The sequence below is a fragment of the Saccostrea echinata genome, unplaced genomic scaffold (genome assembly GCF_033153115.1).
Source record: "Saccostrea echinata isolate AGI-Se365-2 ecotype Australia unplaced genomic scaffold, CSIRO_AGI_Sech_v1 ptg000009l, whole genome shotgun sequence".
In the NCBI taxonomy this organism is placed as follows: domain Eukaryota; kingdom Metazoa; phylum Mollusca; class Bivalvia; order Ostreida; family Ostreidae; genus Saccostrea; species Saccostrea echinata.
In genome coordinates, this window is record NW_026889758.1 from 6,395,951 (window position 1) to 6,412,869 (window position 16,919).

Here is a 16,919-nt window from a genome sequence, read left to right on the forward strand (position 1 = left end):
TCTAAAATTGCACCAAAAAATACACATCGATCTATAGCTTATAAAGAGCACACATACTCCACAAAATTTAATATCTAGAACAGGGCTGACTCTAGAGTCCTGATAAAAACCGTTCATTTCTAACTAAATATTATGAAGTTTCTATATATAAACGTTCTTAGATTTTCTTGCAGCCAGCCAACAGCTTGTGTATCCCTAAAGCCCTTGATACCCGCCACAAAGGTTAGTTTACATACGCTGACTTTAAGACCTGTTAGATGAAGTACCTTTATCTTGACACATGGTTTAAGTAGAGACTTGATGTCGGAACTATTGTAAATATATTGCCGCACCTTCCCACAAAAGATCTTCTCTGTAATCTAGGTGACCTTAAGTGACCTATAGGTCACAGGTATATGTATCCAGACACTGAATAAATGGACTTCTGGTCGGTAGCTTAACACTTAAAACTATCTGGAAGCCGCTGCTAAAATAAATCGATCATAGTGATATGCAATTTGTAGACTTCGAGTGATCTGGATTTTTTCTTAAAATGCCCTTTTCTAGGATGGGTACTCTTTTTTTCTCTAAACATTTCTACGTTAGCAACATTCATCTGTTTCGAATTTCTATAAAATACCAATTTTCATTGATATATACTGTGATAATCCTTAATAGAATTTAATGTCCTAAATTAAAGTACACAAACCCATTGATTTACAAACAAAATTACGTAAGACCAAAATTCTGCTTAAATCCCTCAATAAATTAGACAAATTCAATGTCGGATTGAAACTGAACCAACTTAATTCTTTGATGAGTTATACAAGACCTTCACAGCTATCTTGAGCTTGAAACACAATTAGCTCTGGGAACCCTAATTATACCCTGCCATAGGAAGGATCCGCGAGTAAACACAGCGGCGTTAACGACTTCTCCCCAACAGCCTGGTACTCTCATAGTTCGGAATGCTGAATGACTTTCGCTTTGTAACCCTATCAGAATTCTGTGGAAATATTGTAAACTATGTCATTCTGTGATTATCAAAGGCTACCGGGCTGTGCCAGTAGGGATATCTGATTGTAGAATGAAGTTATAATTGTGTTTAGACATATTCAGCCAGGCAATCTTTGTGTGGTGGTGGGATTACTACTGTTTGTTGCTCTTTGTTATTTGTTTCATTGTCGTTTAGGATCTATACAGAATTAACTCTCCCTTTATCACCTTTGGACAGAACGCTGTTCATTCGTCCCTACCATCCGTAATGGTTGTGAGAGGGGTATAGAACTTTAAAATATTTACCACCTGTGAAGTGCGGGGTCGAGTGTTAAGCTAGGTGCTTTATAAGTGGATGAGGGATAGCTCGACATGGTGGTATAATTATGCGGAGAGTACGTCTATGCTTTCTTTTTCTGGTAAGGCACTTGTTCCAAATTGTAGACTCTTTGAAATGCAGCTCATCTTTTGAAGCTAATGATTAGGCAGTGTTATGTAAAAGGGCCCACCCGTGAAAAGTTTGAGGTTGTGTGTTTAATTCATGTACTTTTTAAGCCGAAAAAAGATTTTCTAATTGTAGTAGAGAATAGCACTGCCTAAAAATACACACTTCTTAAAAGAAAATATAAATCAAACGTTTAAATGTTCTATTGCTTTATCTAATGATTTATATTTTATAAAGCAGGAAAATTGATATACCTTCAATGTGTCTTCACTAAAATTTAGTGTAACCAAACGAAATCAATTTCAATTATTTTCACAATCCTCCAATAAACCGATGTAATCAAATTCTATTATTTATAGTAACTCCATTTGAGTCTCTCTGCTCTGCAGACAAATCTTAGATTTTAATGAACTCATAAACCAACATGATCTGGTAGGGCAGCATTCGGTGCATGCGTGTAATGCCAGTAGATTATGTCAGAAGTCATGTCGTTTATCAATAATTTAGAGCTACAGATGCTTTTTGCAAATTTTAACTCTTGCCTTCTCGTTTATAAGTGGGTGATCGCGAGACAGACCTGTCAAGTTTATGATTTTTACATAAGAACACGTATGATTCATTAAAAAAAATCTAAATGAATGCCATGGTTTGGACACTGTCAACAATTAATTTTAGGGCATATTTGACGTAAGGTAAATTGTAATGATCGAAGGTATATAAGGGGAACTTAATTGTTAATTTAGGGTAAAGTGATCCCTACGTGTCGCTCTGCTCTGCGACACAAGTTTCCTCTGTATAATAGAATTATTGGAATGAAGTACTGAGTCCTTAGTTACACTTTTTTTCATCATAACGAGTTACCATGCATCAGTTACTCAGAGAAGTTGAAGGTCACAACGGGAGAAACGTGTGATCCTTCATCACTTGTAACATCTTGATTTGCAACATCCCTTATTTACTCTGAAAAATATCAAATGTAATGCTAAAAAGTGGATGCATATGTTCTGTTTTATTTGATAATAATAATGATAAAAAAAAAGAAACTGGAGTTTTGTTCCTAGTTCGGTTGTCTGGTCGATACAATTGTTCCGTCTCCACTCTGTCTTGTTTAAGCATATCAAGAAGATGCCATCATATAAAACATCTAACAGACAATTAGTAGATTTGTATAGCTTAGATTGTTGACCAGGATAGATATACAAGGAATTAGTGCATTCTCTCTATTCGTTAATAAGCCATACTATATTATATTTCTATCAAAGTCGGTCAATCAGTTTGAGATTATATCCGACCGTATTGCAGGATGTCAATGAGGGTGAAGCTAATTTTAAAAAGATGAGAAATTTTCATTTCATTTTAAAGACGTGTTTTTCTGAGAACAAAGATGTCAGAATGTTATTGCTGAAAAAAGGGGGTTAAACTAGTGCAGTTCGTTCTCATTTTTTTTTTTTAAAAAAGTGCTGCATCGTTTCTCTATGGAGCATACAAAGAAATCATCAGAAGTTTGATATGATACGTTACTGTGTCTTAATTCATTATTGTATTGCATGTATTTACATCAGAGATGGATATTGAATGTCCTTCATAATGAAATCATTGTCGCTTTTATAAACTTGCATTGATTTCTTTCACTATTATGTACGTTGTTTTAACTTAGATACACAACGGAAATTCAACATTGATTATGAATTAAAACAAATTTGAAAAAAAAATAGGCCAAATCTATACACTCCGTTAACTTTTGGAGTTTTTATATACTCCACACGTCTCTGTCTGCCGCACTTTGATTAATTTTAGATGTGTAACAAGTCATTGTTGGTTATCAGAGGAAAGATAAGGGTCATTTTTAATCTGTTTAGTAAACATGGAAAAAAACAACATGTTGCTTTGAATATGAACAAGGATATGTTATGTTCACACTCAGAGAGAATTTGATATTTTATTGCTAATGTTATTGCATGCACTGAACCCTGTATTTATCAACTTCACACAAATATAACTAAATTGATATACAGAAAATGATCATTTACAGGCTTGTATTTAAGGATGTAAATTAGTTTCTCTCCGTTTGATCCAACACTAACGGAATGTCTTTTTCTTAGAAGTCGTGCATGTTATGTATCAGATTGCGTTACTTTGAACAATCTCCATTTTACAAATGAGAACAGTTCAAGGTGGCCAGCTTCCATGTTATCAGCGTATCTGGTAATAAAACCAGACAGGATGAAACATTTTAACGTATTTGTTAGAGACTCTGATTTAGTTTTTTGGGTGGTATTATTATACTTTACAAAATAACAATAAAATGAGAAGGCTCGATTGTATGACCCAGATTCCAACCCATTTTTTTTATTTTCTCCATACCTTAATATTTTTGCAGATTTATCTTCACGACTCTGAAGCTCGTTGGTCTGGATGGAGTGCTTGGAGTATATGCAGCAAGTCATGTGACGGTGGATTGTCCCATCAGAAGCGTCAGTGTTTCGGTAATAGCAATTGCCTTGGACCGGAAGTCAGATATCGTCATTGCAATATTAGGGTATTTCTTTTTCTTCATAAAGTGTATATTTGCGCCTGCCTTAAGGAGGATTGACCCTCTGAAAAGATACTTAGCTCTCAAAATGTTAACTCGGGATGATTCCTGTTTTAAAGTTCATCTTTCGTGATTTTGCACCGCATGGTATAATCACTCGGAGCTCCTCGGGTGGCTCGTGCCTCGCACACTAACCTCGGACGTGAACGGTGTTCTACCATTTTGCTACTTGCAATCCTGTGAACCAATCTGAAATTTCTCCAAATTATTCCTTTGAAATCGAGTTACTTTGTGGCACTCCCTTCTCTACGTTTCTGATTTCAAAGACTACTAAAAGAAGGTTGTAATCAAAACCAATGTACTTATGTTACTTAGGACGTATTAGACGAGATCGGATACTTTTTGGTGCAGTGTAAAATATGAAATGGGTTAAAAGGCAGTTCCAGTGGTGAAATGCATCAATTTTCTCCGCCAATCACATCCGAGGTTTGTATGGAGCGTAGCGGAGTCAGCCGAATATTTCCGATTGTGGTATAATTAATGAATCATCAGGAACACCTCGAGCCATTCATAGAAATACAGTCCTATTCTATGAGAATTTTGAGGTGTTCCAGGTGATCAGGAATTTGCTTATATCTCTTTTTTTTTCTTCGTCTTCTGTAGTAAAATTGGAAAATTATAGAAAAAATTCATTATATTAAGTAGAGGGGTGCTTCTCCTTTAATTGGTGAGTAGAATATGAAATCATTCGTTACTTTGCAGGCTTGCAGTGGCTACCTTATGAACGACAACGACAGGATATGTAATTTTCACAATAGCATAGGGTCTGCGAATCAGGAGTGGGCCCCGCTGTCACAGCAGATATACCCATGTTACGTTTTCTGTAGAGATATGTCTGGAAACATTCCGAATGAAATCAAAACTGATAAAGAGGATGGCACAAAGTGCAGCTCTCAGGCCAATTTCTACTGTATCAGGGGAGAATGCAAGGTACAATATACTCCCAGTCCTGTTTTGTAGAAAATTTAATGCTCCTCTTTTTATCTAATGATTTCATCTATGTATTACATAATTATTACATGCATTACATTTTAAAATACATGATTGAGATACTGGTTAAGATTGATTTTACGAAAATGGACATTAATAAATGTTATGCTGTTCAAAACCTTGCTTAATTTTCACACTATATGTTATAATATTTGAGTTTCTTTTTAATATATAACAAAAATAACACGATAATGGTTTAATTCTATCAGAGACTTGGTTGTGATGGAGAGGTGTGGTCTAACAAGTTGATTGACAGCTGTGGTATCTGTGGAGGTAATGGGTCTACATGTACTGGCAATCTCACACAGTCACATTTCTATTGGCTCGTGGAATGGACGCCATGTTCGGTTACTTGTGGTGTAAGTGCTAAGAAAAAAAATTGCAATTTCATGGTTTATAAAGTATTCATGACCATATACTTTACTATACAATGTAAAAAGTTAGGTCCAAAGTATCCAAAAAAAAAAGCAATATGTTTAAATTGCAAACACTTTAAGCCCTCACTTTCTGTTTAGTATGAGAATTTTTTATATTTAGAATATCTCTTGTTCTAGTTTTTTGTTTGTTTGTGTGGATTTTTTTACAATTTTCTTTCATCAAACTTTTTACTTATTTTCTAAGGTTTTAACCTGAGAATCCATGATTTAAGTACATGTGATGAAATTACTTGGGAAGGGGGATGGGTGGGGAAAAGTACATTCTACCTTAAAAAAAATTCTCTTAGAACCAAAGAAACTTTGTGTATATAAATAGTGAAAATCATGCTACAAATGGTTAGGTTCTAAGTTTCGTGACAGAAAGTAAAATAAATTGAATTAGATTTACTTTTCCCTTGGTCAAAAAATATTTTTAAACTTTTCAAAGAAATAAAGTAAAAAATAATCATTTTTCGTATATACAGAAATAATTTAATTTTGTTTGTATTCTAGCCTCTGATTGGTTAATATCCAAAAAGGAACACAAATTATTTCTGTATAACCTGGTTTGGTATGGGGACACCCCCCCCCCCCCCCTGATAACCAGCTGAATCGTCTGTATCAATGCAATCATCTCATTTCTAGTCCTAGGGATTCATGGAAAATTCCAGATTTAATAAATGTACCTTTTTCTTCGAACAGTAACTCGGATCTTACCACATGTAATCAAACAACATGGCTGCTAGGACTATGTATCAGTTTTTACCTCCCCTCGCTTCCCATCACTTCCGTTACTACGGTTGTATTATTGAGCGGCAAATTTGAATTAATAAAAAGCAACGAAATTTTACAACCACAGTTGTTTAATGATTTTAAAATTAAATTATAAGGAATGACTCTAATTCTTGGCCAAATTATTCGAGTATAAGCTGGTTTTGGTCAGTTTACGCTGTTTTATAATCCGCTTCGCGGATTATAAAGCGTAAACTGACCCAAACCAGGTTATACTCGAATAATTTGGCCAAGAATTAGAGTCATTCCTAAATTAATTTTTCGTATAATTAAGGCGTAACAAAAAAATATGTTTGTTTACGGTTACCCGACCGACCCTATATTTAATCGCCGACCCAATTTTTTTTTTTTGGTCGTAAAAATCCAGAAGTCACTCACCGGTCAGTTTAACTTTTACATGCATCTTATTCGGTCAACGGTTTGAAATCGAAAGTACTAGAAATAGACTATTCCTAGTATTTTCGATTAAATTATTATAAATTTTTCCCCAGGCCGTTTTTGCATAGCGATACCGCCATGCATTCAAGATCTCCCGCCATGCATCAAAAATTGCCGCTATGCTTCCTGCTATGCATGAATTATTAATGGTATACAATTATTTAAGAAGATGATATACTTTGAATGTTATCAGTTATTAATCTATTAATAAAACAATTCAAATCACTAGAATCCTACAAACATGTTGCATACCTGTGGTACGTGAACTCGATGCGAATTACGGTACGGGGTATGATGCAATATAGCTGTCAATTTATGTTTATTGCAATTTACTGGTATGTTATTAAACATTAAGTTTTTATTTGATTAAAAAATATTTAAAACCATGAAAAATTTATTAATTGCTGTAAGATAGTATACACCATGAAAGTAATACACTTGTTATTGCACATGTGGGTTTTTCCAACATTTCCAGGTCATTCTATAAATAGTATTTATGTTCCGACATCAAAAAGGATTCATTAGTTACACACATAATTCTTAAACCATTTTTAGCATAAATATATGCTTAAAATAAACATATCCTATAAACATTATCATTGTTTATTTACTCTATGAACTATGGGCTAGTACTTCGGTCAAGCGCACGTGCTTTAATACACAATGACCTACATGTACATTCAACAGCTTACGTTGAAAAAAAAAAATCAGACACCAATGTAACCATGTTGTCATTGGTGCTACATAGTGTGCACCCTTTTTTGTTTAAAGATGACTGTAAAAGTAGGGACAACCAAAAAAATGGAAGTAAATTTGAAAAAAAAAGGGGGGGGTCCACTAGGGCCTATTCAGTTTGTAGAGAGCAAGAATAACACAGCACATAAAAAGACAGTGGCTAATTAGAGGAAAATAAAAATACCAATAAAAAAATGATGATTAGATCTATTCTTATAAAAAATAATTCAATTAATTGTTTGTTTTTTTAAGTTAAATTGACAGTTTATTCAAAATATATTTATCATTTAAATTTTTAAAAAATACATGTATGTAAATTAATAATGGTAATGCATTTGTATTTTTCACTTAAATATAGATTCAGATACATGACGCAATGTACAAGTAACTCAACCGAGACACGCTGCACGCCGTCAATATTCAGCAAAGTTCCCCCATGCATTAAAATTTGTCTGGAGTAAACACTAAATTTATTAGTCAGTGCCACATGGAATTAAAGAAGAAATACCAAACAGTTTTACCATTGTGTGGTAGCTGTAAGTCAGTTGGCAAGAAAGATATTGTCTATTGCCCATATGGCAAGCCCAAACAAAAGTAAAGCATCACACAATGGTAAAACTGTTTTGTATTTCATAGTGGTGTTCCAATCATCGATTATAATCGAAAATCAGTTGATTGCTGGTATAATCCAAGCGCTTGATTACAAAATTTTTATTCTGATTAATCGGTTTATTATTTTTTTTAACAAGCGTAATAGTTTTTGAACCAAATATCCCAGCCAAAACTTATCTATGAACTTGTTTGTGTATCACAATGGTGCAGACGAACAGACAATTGTATCCATACCTGGGAAACAAAACATGTTCCCGGGTATGGACGTAAGTTTTATATCTGTACAGCGTATGACGAAAAATTAAAGAAAAACAGATACACACTCAATATAACACTCAGATGATATCCTTTTATTCTTTTTCAGCAAAATGAGCAACAAATACATATGCAGAAAGTAGTCATTTACCCATTCTTACCATTTAATTAACTAAATTGATAGCCTTTGTTAATGTCCGATTATAATCGATAATTAGTTAGTTACAGTTACCCGATCATCGATTATGAAATTCTTACTGATTCCCATCACTAGTATTTCAACCAATTCATGTGAATTTGTAAATAAAAAAATTCAATAAAATAAAAAAAAATCCCTACCTACCGACCCTATTTTTTTCAGCATGTAACAGTAAACAAACATATTTTTTTGTTTGGCCTAATAGGATTAAGTTCATGTTGTGTACTACTATATATTCAGACAGGTCATCAAAAGTCTCGTATAAAATGCATAAATAGACGAACAAAGAGAAGAACAATGGATTATTATTGTGACAGAGAAAGCAAACCTAGCGACCTTACCAAGGAATGTTCCCTAGCAGACTGCCGATCTCAGTAGGTTGTCTCAGTCACAACAGTTCTTTGAATTTCAATAGTGATTATCGATCCTGGAGGTTCACCTTGTCATTTAAGAACGTTAGTTGATCATTTAAATATAAATTATTTTGATTGAAAAAAAAACTGTTGTTTGTTCCGATTTTCTCTTTTCCTGACTAGACCAGTGGGAGTAGTAGAAATGAGCAAAAATTAATCGAACTTTTTGTTTCCCTTGTGAAAAAATACTGTTTGTTTTCTATCATACCTAAACAGAATGGTGCAGTGTAGCAATGCTTTGATGTGTCGATTGATTATTTTGTGTTTGTACTAAAATAAAGTTTAAAAAATCTTTTTTTACGCTATTGAAGATGGGAAATTTCTTCTTATGGGCGATGTTCTGTGGAGTGTGGCGGAGGAGTACAGCGTCGTCATGTCCGGTGTGTTCAGCGGTCTGGAAGAGCAAACATTATTACTGTGAGTTTTTCCCAGTGTCCAGATCCAATCCCGATCTCAGAGAAGGCTTGTAATCTGAACTTTTGTCCCGCCAGGTGGCAGACTGGTAAATGGAGCCAGGTTTGTCTTGATACATATTTTTACTATAAATTTAATGTAACTTTAATCTTGTTAACTGAAACTTTATCCGTAATTTACCACTAAGAATGTTTAATTTAAAATATTCATATTGTGCACGTCAATTTAATATTAGGTCTTTGCAGATACTTTAAAACTTTACCCTTGTTTGTGATTTCAGTGTTCAGTCACCTGTGGTATAGGCAATCAACTCCGAAGTCTGACTTGCATCAAGTCTCCTTCTCACGGGATACAGATTAACGTTTCTCATTCGGAATGCTTTGGTGCTCGACCAGAGACTTCGCGCGCATGTTCAGTAGAGGCTTGTTTTAAAGACTTTTATTCAGTTCCTTCCATTGTCGTGGATAATTCTACATTCATTCAGACTCGTCGAATGAAAAGAGTGTACCTTAATGTCGGCGGTAAAGCTATTTTATTACCAAAACAACCGGTGAAAATTACATGTATTGTAAAAAATATGGATAGAAGACTAATATTTTGGACAAAAGACGATCGACTTATACCCGTTTCGCCTTATAAGAGAGTTCATGTTCTTCCAAATGGAGTACTTAAAATTAAACGAACAGATCCAAACATAGACACGGGAGTGTTTACTTGCATGGCAGGGATTGAAAAAGCCAGCATCTATATAACGTTTCAGGACAAGAAAAAGGCAACTAAGACAGCTAAAACAATGATAAAGCATATGGAGAATGATAGGATAAGTTTAGATAAACCACAATCAGACAAAATCCCAGGGCCAGACGGTTCTCTTAAAGCTATAGATAGTAACAGCTCCGAAGTAGCGGAATTCATGGTTGGTGATTGGTCCCCATGTTCAAGGACGTGTGGAACGGGGTTACAAACACGGGAAGTGAAGTGTAGTGTGTATACAAATAAGTATATAAAAATTGTCCCGGTTAAACAGTGTGAGCAGCAAGACAAACCGGTAAATGTTAGAAAGTGTTTAGTTCAGGAATTCTGCCCACAGTGGGATGTAGACAAGTGGGGAGAGGTGAATCTTAGTTTTTCTCATTATTCGTATGGAAATCTGCTTGCTTCATATAAAAATGACATATACCTTGTTTGTACCATAAAAAAAGTTTTGTAAGACAAACAAATTAGCAAGGTATGCGTTTCTGCACTAGTTTATAGTTTTTAATGTTCACTGTAATGCTAATTCTATTTCAGTGTAGCGTAAAAACATGCAAAAGGATAGGTAAGGCGGTACAACGACGAACGGTGTTTTGTACAAACGGAAATGGTACTATTATACATCGCTCTAAATGCCTGAATATTACCGTACCAGTGGCTTTTCGGGAATGTGACAACAAGAAATGCAAGGTGGAATGGCAAACTTCCAGGTGGACGAAGGTAAAATTTGTTCATATTTACAAAGCGCCAAAAGGGAGGGCCCGTATTATATACTCTAGGTCACCTAATTTTCGCGACACCATATTTTTAATATTTTTAAGATAGCTATTTGGAAATTAGAAGGGGAATAAAATTTTCAGGAATTCTGGTTGTTACTGTTTTGTATAATTTATATTAATAAAAATATACTCGGAAATTAAATTTTCGCGAGCAGACCTCTCGAAATAGAGCAAAATTAAATTTTCGCGAGCAGACCTCTCGAAATAGAGCAAAATTAAATTTTCGCGAATAAAAAGTGATATACAGTACGGACCGCCAATTCGAGCAGGAACTGTCCAGCGTAGAGTAAGGGTTTCATTATTTGCATTTTAAACGTGAAACTAGTAAGTATTCGAGATAAATGTCAGTTTTACAAAGGAATAGTTACTTAAGATATTACATGATGTTTCAGTGCAAGCCACATTGTACGCGTCGTGGGAAGAAGTTCCGGTTGTTTTCGTGTGTGTGGAAGAGTACACGTAAACTTGCTTACACTCAGTGTAGAACACTTCCTCGTCCGTTGGCATGGAAACCGTGCAAGTCCAAGTGTAAAAAAGGTATTTGTTGAAAGTATAACAAAGTCACATATTATCATGCTTTTGCCATAAATTGGTGAATGGGGGAGGGTTGGGGACTCAATATATTGAGTAAAGTATCCATTTTATTATCGGCCGCAGAAGCGGCCGATCTATTTGTGGTTGTGTTAGAATGTGCACATGGGGAAATAAGACATTATTTTTTCACTGCTTCGTTGGAATAATTCCTTATTGATAATATATACGTAAAAGTTATGAATAAAAGTTTTTAAAATTTCCTGATTGCTATGTCTAAATGGTTGTTATTATGTTTCAATTTGTTTTTCGTTTCCCGTCAGATATTTATAAATTTAATGATTTTACAAAAAGTTGTTTCATGAACTGCCCCCCCCCCCAAACATAGGCGTGCGTAAGATATAAAAACAAAAGCTATATTGAGTTTCCGGATATGAATTACAGTGCCTTAAATAAATAATAAATTGGAATAAGAACTGAATTTTGTTTTGAATACACTGCAGTTACTGTTGCAAGTGACACAATGATATTTTTTTCTGCACTTCACATACATATCTATAAAAAACCTGATTTGCATTATCACGTGACAATGTTCCAGGGTATGAAAACATGAAGTTTGTTAGTCATTTTTAGGTCACCTGAGTCACTCACGTGACCTATTGCATATCCGTTATTGTCCGTCGTCGTTCGTCGTGTGTTAAGTGGCACATAGCATCTATGGGTGAAGGGGAACAAAATATTTGAATTTTATGGTCCCTGAGGGGTGGGGCTAAAACCACCAAAATTAATACAATCTTTTAAAATCTTCTTCTTTACTCCTGGACATTAAGCAGTCAGACTGTTGGCATGATTGTAATAAGCATTGAGCCCTCTACCAAAATTATGAAATTCATGGTCCCTGGGTCAGGGGTTCTGGTGCTAGGGTGGGGCTCTAATGATTATATTGCAAAAATGCATTAATTCTTTGAAAATTTTCCCCTCTGCTCCTGGGTATTAAGTCGATGAACTAAGTACATAGTTATGATGAGGAAGAGTGCCTCTTACAAAATTGTGAAAATTCATGGCCCCTGGGTCAGGGGTTCTAGTGTTTGGGTGGGGCTCTATTGATTATGTTGTTAAAATGTATTAATTCTTTGAAAGTCTTTTCTTCTGTCCCTGAGTGCTAAGCAAACAAACTAAATGCATTAATATCAATGTAAATGTATTAAATATAATTATAACTAAATGTGCCTTTTCTTTGCTCCTGGGTATCTAGAAAGAAGAGTTCAAAATTGTAATAAATTAAGCAAAGTTACTCCCCTTTGCTAGATAATATTAATCAAGAAATCCTTGTGTATATTTAATTAATAGGTTATTTGATTGATTGAGAATATAAGAAAGAATGTAAAATATATAGAAACATAAAAATGAACGTTTGGTTTAAATAAGCAAGGCATGCTCAAAATCAGATTCTTGCCTGGAAAGCAATATAAAAAATTGAAATAAAGATTATTTATATATTTTAGCAAAAGTTGTAATTGTACACAATATGTTTACACTGTTGTGATCTGTTAGACAGTAGATAAGTTTTTATCACTGGTAGAGACATGGTTGTTTTATGCTTAAAGTTTATCAAAGTGGACAAAGAATCACAGATAGCCATGCAGATGAGTTATTGTAATTAGTGACAAGTGGCAAATAGCCAGTTGTTTACCTAAGTCTGTGTGTACTGAATTGTAGCACTAGGCAAGTGACAAAAACATATCTGTATATATTGAATACCTTACACAATAGGCAAGTGTCCATTGTATTTGTATATTTTGCATTCATTATCATACCTGTAAGACCTGGGAAAACCAATTATGATCCCAAGGAGATCACTGGAGTCTAGCACATTACAATAAGCAACAGTATTTTTACCAGATTTTTGAAATTCTTGGGCAACATTGCTTCGTCTATCAGTTAGTTTTGTTTTATAATTCTATTGACCCTTTACAGTGTTTAATGGTACTCAGGTGACCGTTAAGACCCTTGGGCCTCTTGGTGCATTTATAAGCACTTAAGATTTTTGTTGAATATGTCCTTGAATCAAATACCTCGATGATGAAACATTCCTATCCTTTATCTCAGTCCGATTTTCTTTTCATATCAATGTATTTATTTCTTTGGATAGATATTTAACAATTGATCACTGAAAATTAAAGTGTAAATTTAAAAAAAAACGCACAGAAAAGTAAAAACAAGTGTAAAAGTGCATCATAGACTTCTTCTACTTGGATGTTTTTTTTCTCAAAACTCAAAACTTTGTTTCACCTCCAGGAAACGACATTTTTTCCCCCCGAATATGTAGTTTTCATCCCGTAAACATATATATTGAAAGTTTTCTGGGGGGAAAATCCCACCTTCCTAAAAATTCTATTTTTTTTTTATCCAAGTCAGGACAAACAATATTTTAAAGATGGCCTTACTCATATTTTTCAGAAAAGATAGATATTAAGCAAAATGACAAAAAACTGTTTGAGCTAATTGTGTTGAGAAACTCGTAAATGTTACTGAAGGAAAATATAAAGTTTAAAACTGTTTCCATCTTTTGCATAAACCTTACATGGCCGTAGAACCCCCCCCCCCCCAATAATATTGCCGATATATAGAATACTATAGAAAACAAATCTGCTTTTTGCTTGTATCCCCTTAATACGTGTAATAACGTGTAATGATAACCTTTTTTTTTTTTTTTTTTTTTTTTTTTTTTTTTTTTTTGTCAAGGAATTTTGGTAGTGCCCCCATCCCCAACTGAAATTGTTTGGTTGTGCCCCCCCCCCCCCAACTGAAATTGCTTCCTTGCCTTAATTACATTATCTCCATTAAACGTTGGAGATGCTCCAAAGCAAAAATGAACATCTTTATTTAAATTAAGAATACTGATTTAAAGAGAAGCGGTTGTCGTATAACATTTATCAGTCATATATAAATGCGTCTGACCTCAGTATTGTATTGGTGAAAATTGGAAATCCCCTATATTGCATACATTGCCATAAGTGAAACATTGTGTTTTAATTGAATGTTATTTTTTATGTACATTTCCCTATTAATTATTACGCAAAAATTTGTATTTCAGCGTGTCACGACCATTCCAGATATTGCTCCCTGGTGGGACAGTTAAAAATGTGCCGATACCAGACTTTTATAGACAAATGTTGTCAGACTTGTAAACATTTACTATACGTGTAATATTTATTTGTTGTATTATTGTTTTAAAAGATGAAAAATCAAATAAAATATTACAAACATGTAAATTTATATTTCAACTGTGTAGACTAAATTAAGCATACTGTTTGCATATGTTACAAGGGTCACTCAAAAAATGTATATAGACTTTTTATAGCTCATCTGAGCCGAAGGCGCAAGTGAGTTTTGCTGATCGAAGTGTGTCCGTTGTCTGTTGTCGTTGTTGTATACTGGGCCAATTTCAACTAAACTTACCACAAAGTATCCTTGGGTAAAGGGGATTCAAGTTTGTTCAAATGCTTCTTCCAAGGGGAGATAATTACGAATTAGTGAAAAATTAATGGCATCATAAAAAATCATCTCAAGAACCACTTTCCTAGAAAATTTGAAACTTATATGGAATCATCCTCAGGCAATGTAGATTCAAGGTTGTTCAAATCATGACCCCCGGGGATAGGGTGGGGCCACACTGGGCGATCATAGTTTTGCATAGGAATACATAGGGAAAATCTTTAAAAAAACAGCAAAGTCATGACTGGTCATTATACGCCCGTCTTTAGACGGGACGTATTATGTTATGGGGTTCATGTCCGTCCGTCTGTCTGTCTGTTAGCTTTTCTCGTGTCCGACTCATAACTTTAATACTATTAGGCCTAGGATGATCAAACTTTGTCAGCTGATACTTCTTGGGTAGATGGTGTGTCGCGCACAAAAAAGTAGGTCGTTCTGACCTTTAATTAAGATGCTATGGCCAAATATGGAAAAATCCTGTCCGGCTCATAACTAGAAAACTATTAGACTTAGAATCATCAAACTTGGCCAGTTTATGCATCTTAGGTAGAAGGTGTGTCGCGACCTATTTCAAGGTCACTGTGACCTTTAATTTAAGTGAAATTTTTAAAAAAAAAAACTGTCTTTTTACTATTATATTACACAATCCCAAAAAATATAAAAGTGTTGCAGTATCCTTATTAAAAAAAATGTTAAAATCAAGAAAATACTTATTTTTTTCATTATATACTTTACAGCAATCTATAACAAATATAATGTTACAAGAGAAATTCCACCTCTCCCATGGGTGTAATTATCAAGCACTGGTCAAGGAGAATTTTGATAACAGAAAATTGCATGTCAAATTAGAGAGAAATTAATTAGTTTAGTGTGAGGAGTTAACTGGTAGAGCATCTCTGATCAAGCAGGTGTTATCTATATCTCTTGGGAATTGGGCAGAGGAATCAGCCATGTTGGATTACATAGTTTTTGTGGGCTAGCCTAACTTTTAAAATGAATTTGGTGAAAAGTAATTAAAACTAATTTGATATTGTATTATATGTATTATAAACTGATTTGATATCTTATATGAAACTAATTAATTAAAACTAATTATACTCGGAAGGGGGGGGGGGTGATATTGGAATTAGCATGCCGGTTCTCCATATGAATTGCAGCTTAAAACCAGTCTGATATTGAGTCTAAAAAAAAAATCAAGTATTTCAAAAAAAAGTTTTAATTATGGTAGATAGTCCCTACAAATCTAAGAGTCAAGCAGAAACCTTATTAAAAATGTTGAATCAAGATTACATTTTTTTTTCTTTTTATAAATCTTTGTAACAAATTGAAAAAAAAAATCTTTGTTTTCAAATTTAATTTCAGTATGACATAAATATGCATTTTAATTGCACTACAAAGCAGATAGCGCAGATCCATTCATCCCTTGGGAGTAATGAGTGGACATGCATTCAGTTAAAGATTAATTAATGAGTTCAGTGTAGGAAGGCTAGCTGTCTCAATCATTTCTGTTAGAGCATATCTGATCAAGCAGTTCTTATCTGTATCCTTTGGGAATTAAACAGAAGAACTGCTGATCAGTTTATAGCATATTTCATTTGATGGCCAGTCTTTTATTTTAAAATTAATTTGGTATAGATTAAGTTGTTAAGACTAAATTCATATTGAATAATATGATATTTTTATTTAATTTTTTTGAAAATATCAACTAACAAATTTCAGAGCATCATGTCTCACAAATATGAAAGGGGGGGCTGCAGATGGGCATTTGTCAAGCTCTAACACAACCAGCTGAGGATCTATTATGTAATATTTGTTATAATTTATGCCTACACCACAGGAAATGTATAAACAAATATTATAAGGAATGGAAAAATCATGGAAATCCGTGTATCAAGGTTGACTTGATTTTCTTGCACTCTAAAATGTTTGTGATAATTGAACAATATTTGACGGGCGTATCATGCTGTGGCGGGGCACTTTATATTGATATGGAAGCATTCTCAGGTAGTGTAGATTCAAGTTTGTTCAAATCATGACCCCCAAGGGTAGGGTGGGGCCACAATGGGGGATAAAAGTTTTAC

General features: G+C 34.2%; 1 protein-coding gene across 1 annotated transcript; it reads left to right on the forward strand.

The window, feature by feature from the left end:
- Window positions 1-770: 770 nt before the first annotated feature.
- LOC133181677 (ADAMTS-like protein 1) lies at window positions 771-14,562 on the forward strand. Its single transcript, XM_061316234.1, has 10 exons — window positions 771-1,394; window positions 3,801-3,959; window positions 4,716-4,943; window positions 5,213-5,362; window positions 8,691-8,824; window positions 9,175-9,379; window positions 9,558-10,391; window positions 10,568-10,750; window positions 11,202-11,346; window positions 14,438-14,562. Exons 1-10 carry the CDS (start codon window positions 1,362-1,364, stop codon window positions 14,548-14,550), a joined length of 2,184 nt encoding a protein of 727 aa, XP_061172218.1. The 5' UTR covers window positions 771-1,361; the 3' UTR covers window positions 14,551-14,562.
- Window positions 14,563-16,919: the final 2,357 nt, after the last annotated feature.

Excerpts from the sequence above, each read along its gene's own strand:
- LOC133181677 (XM_061316234.1), top strand. The coding sequence starts at position 1,362 with ATGCGGAGAGTACGTCTATGCTTTCTTTTTCTG. Across the intron at positions 5,363-8,690 it reads CATGTTCGGTTACTTGTGGT|ACAGGTCATCAAAAGTCTCG; the intron begins GTAAGTGCTAAG and ends CTATATATTCAG. Across the intron at positions 11,347-14,437 it reads CAAGTCCAAGTGTAAAAAAG|CGTGTCACGACCATTCCAGA; the intron begins GTATTTGTTGAA and ends TTTGTATTTCAG.